At 39.4% G+C, this 13716-nt stretch overlaps 2 protein-coding genes and 1 pseudogene across 2 annotated transcripts; 2 read left to right on the top strand and 1 right to left on the bottom strand.

The window, feature by feature from the left end:
- Positions 1–5887: 5887 nt before the first annotated feature.
- On the top strand, positions 5888–6947 carry LOC131023426 (protein SUPPRESSOR OF GENE SILENCING 3-like; annotated as a pseudogene).
- Positions 6948–6957: 10 nt separating this feature from the next.
- On the bottom strand, positions 6958–9425 carry LOC131021640 (probable GTP diphosphokinase CRSH, chloroplastic). Its single transcript, XM_057950894.1, has 4 exons — positions 8974–9425; positions 7815–8747; positions 7354–7635; positions 6958–7207 (listed from the first exon to the last, which is right to left on the bottom strand). The coding sequence occupies exons 1-4, from the start codon at positions 9325–9327 to the stop codon at positions 7097–7099; spliced, it is 1680 nt and encodes a 559-aa protein (XP_057806877.1). The 5' UTR covers positions 9328–9425; the 3' UTR covers positions 6958–7096.
- A 3631-nt stretch (positions 9426–13056) lies between these two features.
- Positions 13057–13539, top strand: LOC131023425 (uncharacterized). Its single transcript, XM_057952966.1, has one exon. The coding sequence runs from the start codon at positions 13057–13059 to the stop codon at positions 13537–13539; it is 483 nt and encodes a 160-aa protein (XP_057808949.1).
- The last annotated feature ends 177 nt before the right edge of the window (positions 13540–13716 follow it).

Below are 13716 nucleotides of genomic sequence, written 5' to 3'. Positions count from 1 at the left end.
GAATAGGGGCTGTGTCAAAAGAGGCCCAATGCCATTGGTCCGGCCCAGTTCAAGATGATCCAGAGAGAGACTATCGGGAGGTCAGAGAACCCATTCCCCAGATACCAAATCCAAGCGAAACTCGTGACCTCTCTGGCTCTTCTCAAAGTTCCATTCCGTCGACTCCACAAGCCGGCGAGTTTCCCACGATGCCGAAAGAAAGAGAGATGGCCAAAAGAGTGGTGTCTTCGCAGGAGATTTCGGAGAAGCTTGAGCACAGGAAAAAGCTACCTAGGGCAAAAGGGAATCAAGATAAGATTACGAAATTCCAGAAAAATTGCCAAAAGCTCGCCAAAAAGCAAAGAAGAGCAGAATTTAAAGGAAAGGAAATTCAGAATTGGGGAAGATTCATTGTCGATTTAGAGAAAGATGAAACAGTCGGAGTGGATGCAGTTTCAAACGAAGATCGACAAGCCGTGAGTCCGGATAGAAGGAGGGCAGACGAGATGGAAGAAGGGGCGAAAATTTGGAATCTTGGGAAAAATCTGGGATTCTCTAGTGACCTTCAAGATGAGGTGATTGCAGAACAAATTCTCTCACAACAATTAAGGAAAAACGATGCAGGGAAGCTGGGAGAGAGGAGCAAAGTTATCTCATGAAGATCCTATCATATAACATAAGGGGGCTGAGAAGTGTGGCGAAACAAAAGGAAGTGGGAGACCAGATCAGATTGCAGAATATTGATTTATGCTTTGTGCAAGAGACAAAATTAGAAACCTCATCCTTTAATTTCTGCAATGGATGGTGGGGTCCAAATAATTCTGGGATGGCTTTTCGGATTTCTGAGGGGAGATCAGGAGGAATTTTAAGCATCTGGAACAGAAGGAAATTCACAGCTTCAAGTCATTGGGACATCATATACTTAGCTGGACGGGATTCAGTTGGGCTCGACCGCAAGGTATTCTTGAACATTTTTCTTCTTTTATGTTTCTGGCAAATGGCAAGAAGAGTACTCAGTTCTTAAAGGCCTTGTGGATGTGCACAATCAGGGTGATTTGGAGAACGAGGAATGTTAGTAGATTCGAGGATAAGGTGTGGGAGTTTAAGAGCTTGATCATGGAGATTAAGACTAGAATGTGGAGTTGGAATAAGATTTTTGGTTTTTTTGCTGGGGAACCATCCTTGTTGGAATGGTGTTCTCCAAAGTTTATTTGCTCTCTTCTGTAATCTGTTTTGGTACCGCTGGTACCGTTCTCTTTTTTATAATATGCCTTTTTCTGATCAAAAAAGGTCTGAGCGCAAGTAAGGGCGTAAAAAAAGTAAATTGATATGTAGAAAGTAATATTTCATAAATCAAATAAAAATCATTGGTATGAAAAAAGTAATGTTTCAAAAATCAAATAAAAAATGTTATTCCTAGGTATTGAATACATGCTGTACGAATGATCATTGAAGGAGATTGCCATTAGGCTAGCATCAATTGTTTTTAAAATAACACATATATACTTCCTCCGTTCACAAAAGAAAATTTCCTATTTGTTCTTTTTGGGACGTCCACAAAAGAACTTCCTACCCATTTTTGAACTATACCCCACCATTCTCAATACTAATTAAAACAACTTTTCACTATTCCCAATACATTTAATAATTTTTTCTCCACTTTCAATACACTCAACAACTTTAAAAAAAAAAACTCGTGCCACTTGCTCCTAGGAAGTTTTTTCGTGGATGGAGGGAGTATTGTATTTATACTCTCCTATGGGAACAGGTCTCACAGGAGGCCGACTCACACAACAAATATTCGTTTCTGCTTTCAAATAAGATATATTTTTGTCACCTGGTTTTGCATATAAATTATGAAATTAATTATAATTTGTGTCCATAAGTTACATTTCGTTGTAACATGCTTCTGACGAGGCGATTCATCATTTTGTCATCCAAAAAATAAAACAATTTGCAAACTTGAGGGTTCTGAAGTGAAAATTAGCACTATAAATAAACATAGCTACTCGCAAGCTATTCGAGATTCGACTAGAAAAAAGCTCATTTGGAGCTCGATTCGATAGTAAATGAGACGAGCTCGAGCCTGATTTTGAACTAGATAATTTTATCGAGTCGAGCTCGAGCCTGCCAGCACTCGGCTCGTTTAGCTCGCAAACATGTTCGAATACGATTGTTCGCAAACATGTTTGTAAGTTTGTTCACGAACCTTCAATCGAGTTAGTACACGAGCCTTAAACGAGACAAGCTCGAGCAACATATTAATTAAGAAAATTTTCATAAATTTTTAACAAATTCGAGCTCGAACATCTAACAGGCCGAACTCGAACTCAAGCTCGAATTCGACATTATCGAGTATCACACGAGCCGAGTTTGAAAGCCAAGCTCGAGTAACAAGATAAAGGTTCTAATCAAACTCGAGCTGAGCTCAAACATCCAAGTATTTAAACAAGCCGAGCTCGAGCCCGCTAGTATTCGGCTCGGCTCGGCTCGGCTCGGCTCGTTTACCACCCTAATGAAAATATATGTTAAGGATATTTTTTGAAAAATACTTACGGTGTGTTATCTTTAGTTGTTAAATTTATCATAGGAAAAAAGAGGGATAACAAAAAAATTTCTCTTTAAATATATGTTTGTCCCTCATTTTCTAAAAAAAATTACCATTTTTCTCTCCTTCTTTCAGTCTAAGAAGAGATAATATCATCCCTTCATTTTTGATGTGATAATATTAATTATTCTTTCTTGAAGTGAAAAGAAGAAATGAAAAATTGTGAAATATAATTCTCTTTTGTAGAGAATGATGGGGAAAAGAAAAAGAGAATTTAAAGGGAGAATTTTTTATTATCCCTCTTTTTTAATTTTCATAATAAACTTATCAACAAAAAAGAACAAACCCTTAAAGTTAAGGTCATCAAATTATGATCAAGGGGAATAAAGAACTATTATTGATCTTTTTCAAAATAAGGGGAAAAAAACTGTAATTAACCCTAAATTATTATTGATCTTTTCAAAAATAAAGAAAAGAAAAACTATAATTAACCCTGAATTATAATACAAGTACGTTCATTTTCTTGTTTTGACAGCCAACATAACCAGACCAGCTAGCTGGCCTGTTAGTTTAACACAATTATTCATTTTCTTTTCATCTCTCCTTGTTTTTTTAGGATTTTGACAGTGGAGAATCTGGAGATACCCATTGAATTTTATCATCTGGCAAAAGGCTTTCACAATCTAGCAGCTGACGAGTTTAAATAATTGTTTGCAAATGTGTGAGCTTAGAAGATTCGGGTCATTTGTGTCACAATGTCGAGGCTATTATTTTATATTAATCAGAATTCCTTAAGAATAATACTTCGGCCGTAAGCTAGGGAACTAAATAAAGTAATACAAGAGAAATGGTGTGATCAATTTAAGGTATTTATAAAACCAAGAGATTTGTTGGTTTGTTGAGGAATTCTATTTCTTAAGAGATTCACCAATCTTGAATTCCCATGTAGTAGTTATCCACATTTTCTTCCTCAACAAATATTGCTGCATCCCACAAAAAGAAACCCTTAAATTAAGTAACCGAACTTCATAGAATATATATGCTCCTGTCACGCATCACCATTTTTGCTGCCACGATCTCATCTCTTCTCTGATTGCTGCAATGATCTTGGTGATCAACCACGAATTCAAAATATTAAAAATGACACGTATTATGTAGGAAATTGGTTATTAAGTTGATTAATATTTGGCTAATTTTCGAGTACGAAAGCATTTAAGTTAGCACAATTAAATGGCACATGATCAATTTACGTTTCGAGCAGATGATCGCAGTATATTTATTTACTCAAAACCGATTTATGGTGAGTGAGAAATAATATTGATTAAAGTTAGGTACTTGAAATATGGAGTTGTGGGAAAGTGATAAGCATTAAAGAGATATTTATGCTTATCCACATTAGTTTGTAGACAATAATTAATATAGTATATAAGTTATACATCCGTAAATGTAATAAATCTATGTGCACAAGCAATGAGTTGCAAAGCCCACACGCGCTTAGATCTTGGCAATTGGTCTTTCCTTAGATTTTGACAATTGGTCTTTGAGTTAAGCCTTAGCCCCCAATGGACTAATTATTTTGGACCACCGATTTTTCGGCCCAAACCGTTGGGCCCATGCGTGCACATGGTTGTTCATCCGGCGATTACTGTCTGGCAACATGGATCGTGGCCCAAACCGTTGGGCCCATACGTGCACATGACAGTTAACGGACTAGTTATTTTGGACCACCGATTCTTCGGCCCAAACCGTTGGGCCCAAATGTGCACATGGTTGTTCACCTGACGATTATTGTCTGGCAACATGGATCGAGGCCCAAACCATTGGGCCCACACGTGCTCACAACTTCTCGTCGCCATTAACGTGCATTCAGCAAAAACTAAGCTTCGGCCCTTCCCAAAACCGCCGCGGCCATCGCCTTATCTTCATTACTCCAACCAACAATTAAATCCAGCCTATCTTCAGATGGGCTCAACGCCGGTGGGGATCTAGGGCTCGACTTTGAGTGAAGGCGACAAAGATCGAAAGTGGACTAGGGCTCGACTTTGGGTGAAGGTAGAGGTGGGGTGGGGGAAGGGAAGTGGTGGCGGCGGGGTTGGGGGAATGGGGAAGGTCCGCCGTGCTGGAGAAGTGCCGACAACGGAGGTGAGGGAAGTGGCGGCGCGGGGTGGCCGACGGGGGAGGGGGACGGTCTGTGGGGGTGGGTGGGGGAAGGCGGGAAGGGGGGAAGGGGAAAGGTGACGTGTAGGATTTTATATTTTAGATTTTTTAATTTATATTTTATTCTTAATTATTTTTAATTCTTAATGAAACGACGTCGTTTCGTCTAAGAAATTGACACGTCAGTTTCAATTTTGCAACATAGGAGACACATCAGCTTTAATTTGGCCGGAGGTTTTAAGTTTTAACCGTGGGAAGATTACGACTCAATTATAAATTGATGTATTAAAAAATCAAATTTTAGGATCGTGATATAAACCAGAAAATGAAAAAAATTCATAGATTTTCCGGCTAATAACTCAAAGAAAAACATTATATATACTAATAAATATAGAATAGAATAAATTGTCATATATTCTTTATGTACAGAGCGAATAATAATTTAAAAAATAGAGATTTGTAATATGATAACTTAAAGGCGTAGTAAATGAAGACAAAAGATTTGATTTGGGTTTTCAAAATTCATCTTGGCCAATAAAACTAATTTTGCTAAACTTTTTTGCAGTTTTGACGCAAATTAAATCAAATTGGCAGAAAAGAGTCCAGGGTAGAAATATAAGCACGAATACAGTGACAGTCTGCAACTGCGAGGAAGGAGAGAGACTCTCCTTTAAGCTTGTCGAACACGCTGATTTCATTCCGTCGTCCGATTGTCTGCTCTAGGTTATTTATCTTTTCTTTTACTCTGCGGTTTGCTTTCAGAATTCTCCACGCTTTCTGCTTTAATTATTACGATTTCCGTTCAAGTGTTGGTCTACATTTGCTTATTTTCTATCTGCAACTATTTACAATTACCAGAAAAAAAAATGAAGAAAAGACTTTCAGAATAATAGATGATGCTTGGTAAATGTGTAATTTTCTGCAAGCATTATTGGTCTAGAACCAGGAAATGCCTCTGAGACCCTCGTTTTCCTCAAAGAGTGTTTTATATTCTCTTCCGTGGCGTTGATATATGATAAATTTGCATGCATAATGCGCCATCTTTTGCAATGGTTTTTTCTTCACAAGCATTCTTCTTGGTCATATCTTTTAGAGATGAAATGGTTAAATGCTTAGCTAATTGTAGTTCATACCATAGTATTTTTTTTTTTTTGAAACCCATTCATACCATAGTATTTAATTGTCTTAAATATTACCCTGCATATGCTGGAAACTGATGCTTTGGTTCTCTTATTGATCATTGTGAGGAAAGGGATTAGGAATCCTTATGATGCAGTTACTTCTGATCCATCAGTCAAAGGCAAAAACAAGAATAATGCTTCAAGACAGTGTTTTCCCCAGCATTCCACCCCTAAGGCATGGCATACTGACACTGTGAAGAAACTTGACTTCAGAGATGATGGAGGGCTTGGACAGGGCTCCGGCAGAGGGTATACTAAACAACAGCCATCTGGTCGTAATCCTAACTCTGACTATGATGCAGCACCTCCAGTATGGAACACTAGAGCCGCTTCTTCTCAGCCCTCAGCTCAAGCAACTGATAATCAGGCCTTTCATGAAGTTGATGATGAGTCAGATGATGCTCTGAGTGATGACTTTGATTCAGATCAAAGCCAGAAAAGCCATGAGACGAAAAAAAAGAACAAGTGGTTTAAGGAGCTTTTTCAGTGCTTGGACAATTTAACTGTTAAGGAGATTAATGAACCTGAAAGACAGTGGCATTGCCCAGCATGCCAAGGAATATTGGATGAGGAACTTAAAAGAAGGAGAACATCGGCAGTGCCAGCTGGTGAGGTATTGGGTGATAAGATAAATCCTTTGATTGCGTATTGAAGATCCATGCCTTTCTTGTTTCACTAGCTTGGAATTCATTATGACATGTCCCTTTCTTTATTACAACCTTATTTTTTGATGTCAAAGACCAGGAGCTACGCGCAAATTCTCATTGGACAAGAGAGCTGATAAAGAAATTGTTTGGCCCCCCATGGTGGTAATTATGAATACCAAGCTTGACAAAGATGAAAATGAAAGTATGAAATTCTTATAGAAGTTTGTATTTCCAACAGTATTTATGCAAATTTATTGAATTGATGGTACACTAATCCATTTCTATCGTAAACTTAATCTACAGTGGAGTGGCATGGGTAATCAGGAGATGCTTGATTGTTTCCCTGATTATTCTGCAATCAAGGCAGACCATTCTTATGGACCACAGGGGCACCGTGACATGAGTCTGTTAATTTTTGAGGCCTCAGCACCGTGACATGAGTCTATTTTATTGGTTTGGCAACATGCATATGATATTTAGTGAGTTTAATTTACATGATTCACATATACAATAGTCTACTGGGAAGCACACAACTAAAAGCTTCTGAGTAGACCGTATCTATGGTGGAATGGCAGTTCACTCGATTACCCTAGAGTTGGTTGAGTTGTATCCTCTATTTGAAGAAGCTTCTCAATCTCATCCAACTCAATCTTGTATTGCCCATCTCTGTATTCCAAATTCCGAATGAGTTTAACCTGCAAGTGCAACACAAGCGGAATCACTCTTTCATTGCACAGAGGTATCAAATCATATACCAAAATGCATATATCTCCTCCTAGAATCGCATGAATGCTTATCGGTAATAAAAGATTAATACAGTAATATGGCACTAAACAGCTACCTGTTTCTGGAACAAGTCAAATTCGTCCGAGCTAAGCAGGCCATCACTATTTGAATCAAGGAGCTGCATCATCTCCCGGGCATCTTCCCCTTCAGCACCAAGCTCTTCCATTACCTCCATAAGTTCCTCAACGCTGATCTTACCATCTCCATTCTTATCTAGAAGATGGAACACTCGGTTTCTGCTATCATCTAGACCCTTTGGAGTTGAGGAAGGCAAATCTCTAAGACGTAGTGCTGCTAGTTCAGCCGCAGCCATCATAATAGCCTTAAGCCGCTTTGCCTGAAACTCAGTAGTAGCCGAAGATTTTAGTTTTACACATGTTTATTCTTAGTCCTGCATATAACTACCTAGGGTAATAGTAATCATAGTAAACTTTCAAACTGATGAAACAAGAGGATGCTATATTCAAGATTACTGATTCTAAAGATAAGCATGTCTCTGTACTAGCTTGGTCTTACCTCTTCTGGATTGGTAAGGCCACCTTTGTATAATGCATGGGATGCAGTTCCACCAGCTGCCAACATGTCCATCTCAGCTGTTCGTATCTGTATTTCCATCAGCGGCCTATTCCTACCATTGTCACTGATATCAACGGCCATGTGTAAACTCTTGTATCCATTAAACTTGGGCCGCGTGATATAATCCTTGAACCTGCTAGGAATTTCTTTCCATAGGGACTGGATGATATCACGTGCTCTATAGCAAGCTTTTTCTCCAATCTCAGATGAATTAACTCCAGATAATGGAGTTATAACTACTCTTAATCCTAAGATGTCGTTCACTTGCTCAGGTTTACGCCCATCTCTCAATAGTTTCTTCATAGTACTGTAACGACTCTTGAAACGACCTTCAACAGAGACGTGCTGCACCATTTCAGTTAAACATTGGTCAGATGTGAGGGAGTTAAGGAGCTGGTCCTCGTACATGTCCAGCAGAGGCTTGCTTACAGTCTCATGGCTCCTCAACCATGTGTCGACATAAAGGTATGAATAAGGAAACATGTATCTGAAGGAAAGATCCTCGAGTTCCATGGATAAACTGGTGATGCCAACGGCGTGTGCTAGTGGGGCGTATATCTTCATAACTTGTACAGAAACCATTTGCTGCTTGTACCTCGGGAGATGATCAAGGTGCCTCATCATGTCAAGCTTTAGAACCAAGTCTAGTATGATGGCCCTGACGTCGTAGTATGTGAGGCAGAATTTCCTCAATGCAAATGCACTCTCGTCATCTAACGCCTCCACCTTGGAAGAAATGTTGTTTAAGCGCATGCTTTCATGTAGAAGATGAGCAGTGCCCATGCCAATGCGTTCCCTCACTTCATTCATGGATATCATACCTCCCTCGATTACTTGTCTCAATATTCCAGCACAAATGGCCTCAGCATCCATCTGCAGCCACACCAGCATCAATACTCTCTCTCTTAAAATACTACTATACACCCTCAGGCCACAACCCAAAATGGAGCTAGATAGATAACAACATACATGTCTACAGACAAATTCTTAAAGACATACAGATTTTAAACAAAGCAGATAAAGATAACACTGAGTATCCCCAAATTTAGATAGAAGGTGAATTGAAGCCTAGTAGTTAGAAATGAAAGGAAATAGGTACCTGGAGATGGGCGAGAAAAAGGGCGAGGGAGAGAGCCCTAGAGAGGGGGTCGCGGCCGTCGGGGAGAAGGGGGAGGGAATGGAGAATAGGGAGAGAGAGCTTGAGGGTCTTGAAGAGGAGGCGGGAGGAGCTGGAGGAGAGGACGCTCATCCTCTCCGTCAGTTCATTGAAGGCCCCAACCAACTCCACCACCATCTTACCCCCAGGTTGCTCCAGTGCCTTCACCATTCCAATTTGCTTCCTCCTCCTCTTCAGGAATTCAATTGATAAACTCACACTCACTCTCGCACTCGTCTTAGCTTTCGGATAAACCAGCGGACTACAACAAGGAGCAGGACGCCCGATCACGCCCATTCTCTCTCTCTCTCTCTCTCTCAACTTGAGAGTGTCTTCATTTCTGATGTGCCACTCATACCTTCATCATCATTTACACTACAATTATCCCATCATTTACTCTATCTTCTAATTTTCTTTTATTTTTAAATGACATAATTTCTTTTTTTTACGTATGGATATTTACTAAAACATACTACTAAAATCTAAATAAATAAAAACATATCCCAAATAAACAATAAGATGTTACTTTATATAATTTTTAGGGAAAATGTGCAAATAGGCCCTTCAAGTAGTAGTTCCTACAGCATATAGCTCCCCTTATTTCACTGTGTGTGCAAATAGGCTCCCGAAATCTTAAAAATCGCTCAATTAAATTCCTCTGACCAAACGCAGTTAATTCTTCCGTTAGTCAACCTTTTTTTATTATTTTTTAGTTAAATGCGGGGCCCACCTCCACCATTCTCTCAATCTCTCTCCTCGACAGCCTCCCCCTCTCGCTGGAATCGCCGTCGGCATATCGCCTCCGCCCCTCGCCTCTCACCCCTCACTCTCTTCTTCTATCTTTCTTTCTTTCTCTCTCACGCCAACCGCCTCTCTCTCCCTCTCTGTCTCCTCGCCGCTACACATGCGGCGGCGACCGCCACCTCCGCCACTTACTCAGTCCCAGCGTTGCATCCTCATCCTCCTACGAAACTATATTCCTCACCACATCGAGCAATTCATAAATTTTGTGGACGAACAACAGATAATCCTCTTTCAAACGAGCAGCTTGAGAAGATGCATACAGCTCTTCCACAACAGGGCGTAGGCATTTAGCCGCCAACATTTCTCACAGACGGGAACGCAATTCCACATCAGAAATTGAATCGGAGAAAAGAAGCTTGGTGCGACGAAGACAAAGCCAAAGACCCCAATGCCATCGACAAAACCTTGGCGAAGCCAGCTCCGAATCCGAAATTCAACTGAACTCTAGTTCTCAAATGGAGCAATCCAGATACATCTCTGGAATCTCCATGGAGTGACGGAATCTCCGCTACGGAAGCGTCTGTAAGCTTCTTCCCCGAATTAACCAACTTCGAACCGTTAAAAAATACCTTAAAATCGGATGCTATAGCAACGACGTTCTTCGCCGTTGAACCATCTCCGGAGTCCATCAAATTGAATTCCTGATCCGGTCATGCATCGTATTCAAGAAATGGATTTCTTCAGTGATTGAAAATTTAAGGCATTTTGGCGATTCAACCATTTTCAGATAATCTATACTTTGTGCTCACTCTTTGCTTGTGATTTGTAATTTTTCTATTTGAAATGTTGGGGGTTTCATACTTTCTTTGGTTTAAGTTTGTGACGAGATAAGTTTTGGAGGGTTTCGAATTTAGTTTTGATTCGTGCAAGAATTCATACAACATACTGCACAGTTTTATGGCATATATGTTTTTTTTTTTGAATTGGCATATATGTTGTTTTATGCAACTCAATATTGTCAGTGAGACCATATTATCCGATAGAGGAGCTTTAATAGAAGTACAAACAACATGTGAGGATGATCCGGTTGTGAAACTTTATTGGATAGAATGAAGGACTTCTAAGGATACCCCAAAGATTCTTTAATAAGCTAAACATTCTTTCTATCACATTTCTAACTGAAGAATGCTTCATATTAAAGAATTCTTCGGCAGTAGGTTCGTGTCTATCACTCCAATCATTCAAATGGTATCTTTGACCTCGAAATGGTGCAAGAAATCCTTCACCATTTGTGTATCCAGCGACCACCAAATAATATGAACATTATCAATCATATAGTCATGTGTTAGTTTTGATTATTTTTTGTACAGTCCTTTTACATTTTTTAAAGTGTGATAACAATCTTACCACAAGGAACGACCAAACTATTTCGCCTACTGATTGCATCTCTTAACACTTTCCCATCAGCCGCTGATCCCATCCAGATAAAACATAGATAAACTGCATATCCATGGAGCATACTCCTAACACATTGGTAGCAATTTCATTTTTTCATGTTCGATATCTAGGTTTGTATTCTCTAGGAACACGAACTTTGATATGGGTAACATCTAGTGCTCATAAGCACCCCTACCAAAAAACAAAAATAAGTATATTGATTTTACATATAAGCTAATTAAGAAATTAAAAGTAAATGCATACCTTAAACCATTTTCACCTCTCGTGTGTACAACCATCAAGTATTGGTTCAGGTTTTTTAAGTAACTCTCATTGAAGTGAAATTATAAAGTTTATCACTTGTCTAAAATTTCTATAAATTATTTCCCTAGAACACTCAAAATTAACTCATGCCGTTCTTTGCTTTTGGTGATGAGCTAAAATATGCAAAGTTATAACAACTTGTTCATCAAACAATATATTTTTGGTACGACGTATTATACCAGTGGCTTCAAGTCTTGAGCAATCCGAAAATGCCCAAAATCGACGCTCTAAACCTACCAATCAATTGATCACCACCAATACTTGATAACGTGCGCATGAGTTTCGGAAAATCATTTTCCTTGTAGTAGGTGCTCACGACGACTAGGGGTGAGCAAACCCGAACCGGACCGAAGGGTTTGGTCCGGACCGAACCGACCCATTGTATATGTATGATCCGGGTCGGGTCTAATTCTTAGAATCGGTTTTTTCCGGGTCGGTTCGGGTCGAGACCCGGTCGAACCTGGACCGACCCATATCATTAAAAATTAATTATTTATTTTATATATTTAATATTTATAATAATATTAATAATAATATTAATAATATTAAATTTCAAAAAAATTTAAAACTAAAGGAGGATTGATTTTGATTTATGTTTTTTGTTGTGATTGTGGATTGCGAATGATGGAACTATGATATTGATATGTGTTGGTATCGTATTTATTATGTTTTATGTATGAAAATTAAGTGCGAAACAGGAAAAAAAAATTATTCCCACCTCGACGGGTCGAACCCGGACCGAACCGGACCCGTTTCTTGGGTTCGGTCCGAGTCAGCCCGCACACATTTTTCGGATCGGGTCGGTCCGTCCTCTCAAAATAGGACCTGACGGATCGGTCCGGATCCAACCCGCTGCACACCCCTAACGACGACGTCCTGGTTAATAGTTTCTGGACGAAGATAGGAGATATTTGCCTCTTCAATTAGAAAAAAATATTATTAAATAATCGTAAGAAGTAATTTTTTTTAAATTACGAAATAACTAGCTGATCGATCGTGAGACAGTCTGGGTTTAAAAAAGCGCGCCCAGGCGCGCGCCTTAAGCAAGGCGCATGGGTGGAGGGCTTTTTTTATGTAGGTGCTGCAGCCTACAAGAGGCGCAGCAGAGGCGCAGAAAGGCGTTAAAAGCGCGCCCAGGCACGCTTTCCCTAGGGCGCACGCCTTTTGTAGAATTAGGTTTAGGGTTTTAAGTTACACTTTTTTTTGAAATTAAAACATAACATAGCAGCCTCACTTTCTCCTCTCTTCTCTCCTCTGCGTCCTGTCCCCCCTTTGCTCACCTACCGGCGCTGCCAGCCAGCCTCCGCCGCCGCCAGCCTCCAGGTGAGTTTTGTTAATTTCTTTAGTTTAGTTTGGTAGGCTTTAAGTTTGTTTAGTTTCTTTAATTTCAGTTTCAATATTGTAGTTAACTAAATTCAGTTTTTTAAGTTCTTTTTTATAATTTCAGTTTTGATTGATATTATAAATTTATAATTGAATAAATTTTATTTTTTTAATTTCAGTTTTACTCTCAAAATCTCAATGTCTTCGGGTAAGTCCCGTGTATCATCATCAACGGGGGTTGATGATGAGCGGGATCCGGCTAGAAAATATGGGACACCGAATCCAAACAATCCTTATGCGTGGACTTGTCAATTTTGTCTAAAAGTGACAAATGGAGGAGCATTTCGCATGAAACAACATATAATGGGTGGTTATAGGAATGCAAAGAAATATCCTAAGGCTCCGGAACATGTTCGAGTAGAAGTGAATGCTTATATGATAAAGAAAGCAACTAGCAAAGTGATGAAGCATTTTGCTAAAAATCCACCTCAATGTGTTGAAGATGTTGATGATGAAGAAGAGGATGAAGAGATGGAAATTGGAGGTAGCTCACGCACCATGACGAGTAAGAAGGCCCCGGCTCCAAAGAGGATGAAAGGTCCTTTAGATGTTTATCTTGCTTGTAGCCAACCTAGTTCTCAAACTCATGAAGTATTGAAGGGAAGAAAAGAAAGAAAATGAGTCTTTGGTGCTAGTGACAAGTTATGTAGGGAAAGAGCTTGTAAAGCAATTGCAAGGTTCTTTTATGACAATGCTATTCCTTTTCATCCGGCCACTAGTGATAGTTTCAAGAACATGGTTGAAGAAATTGGACAATATGGTCCCAGATTGGAACCACCGAGCATGTATGAGCTAAGA

Source organism: Salvia miltiorrhiza, chromosome 4, assembly GCF_028751815.1.
Source record: "Salvia miltiorrhiza cultivar Shanhuang (shh) chromosome 4, IMPLAD_Smil_shh, whole genome shotgun sequence".
NCBI classification, from domain to species: Eukaryota; Viridiplantae; Streptophyta; class Magnoliopsida; order Lamiales; family Lamiaceae; genus Salvia; species Salvia miltiorrhiza.
This window is presented reverse-complemented; position numbering and strand designations above follow the sequence as displayed.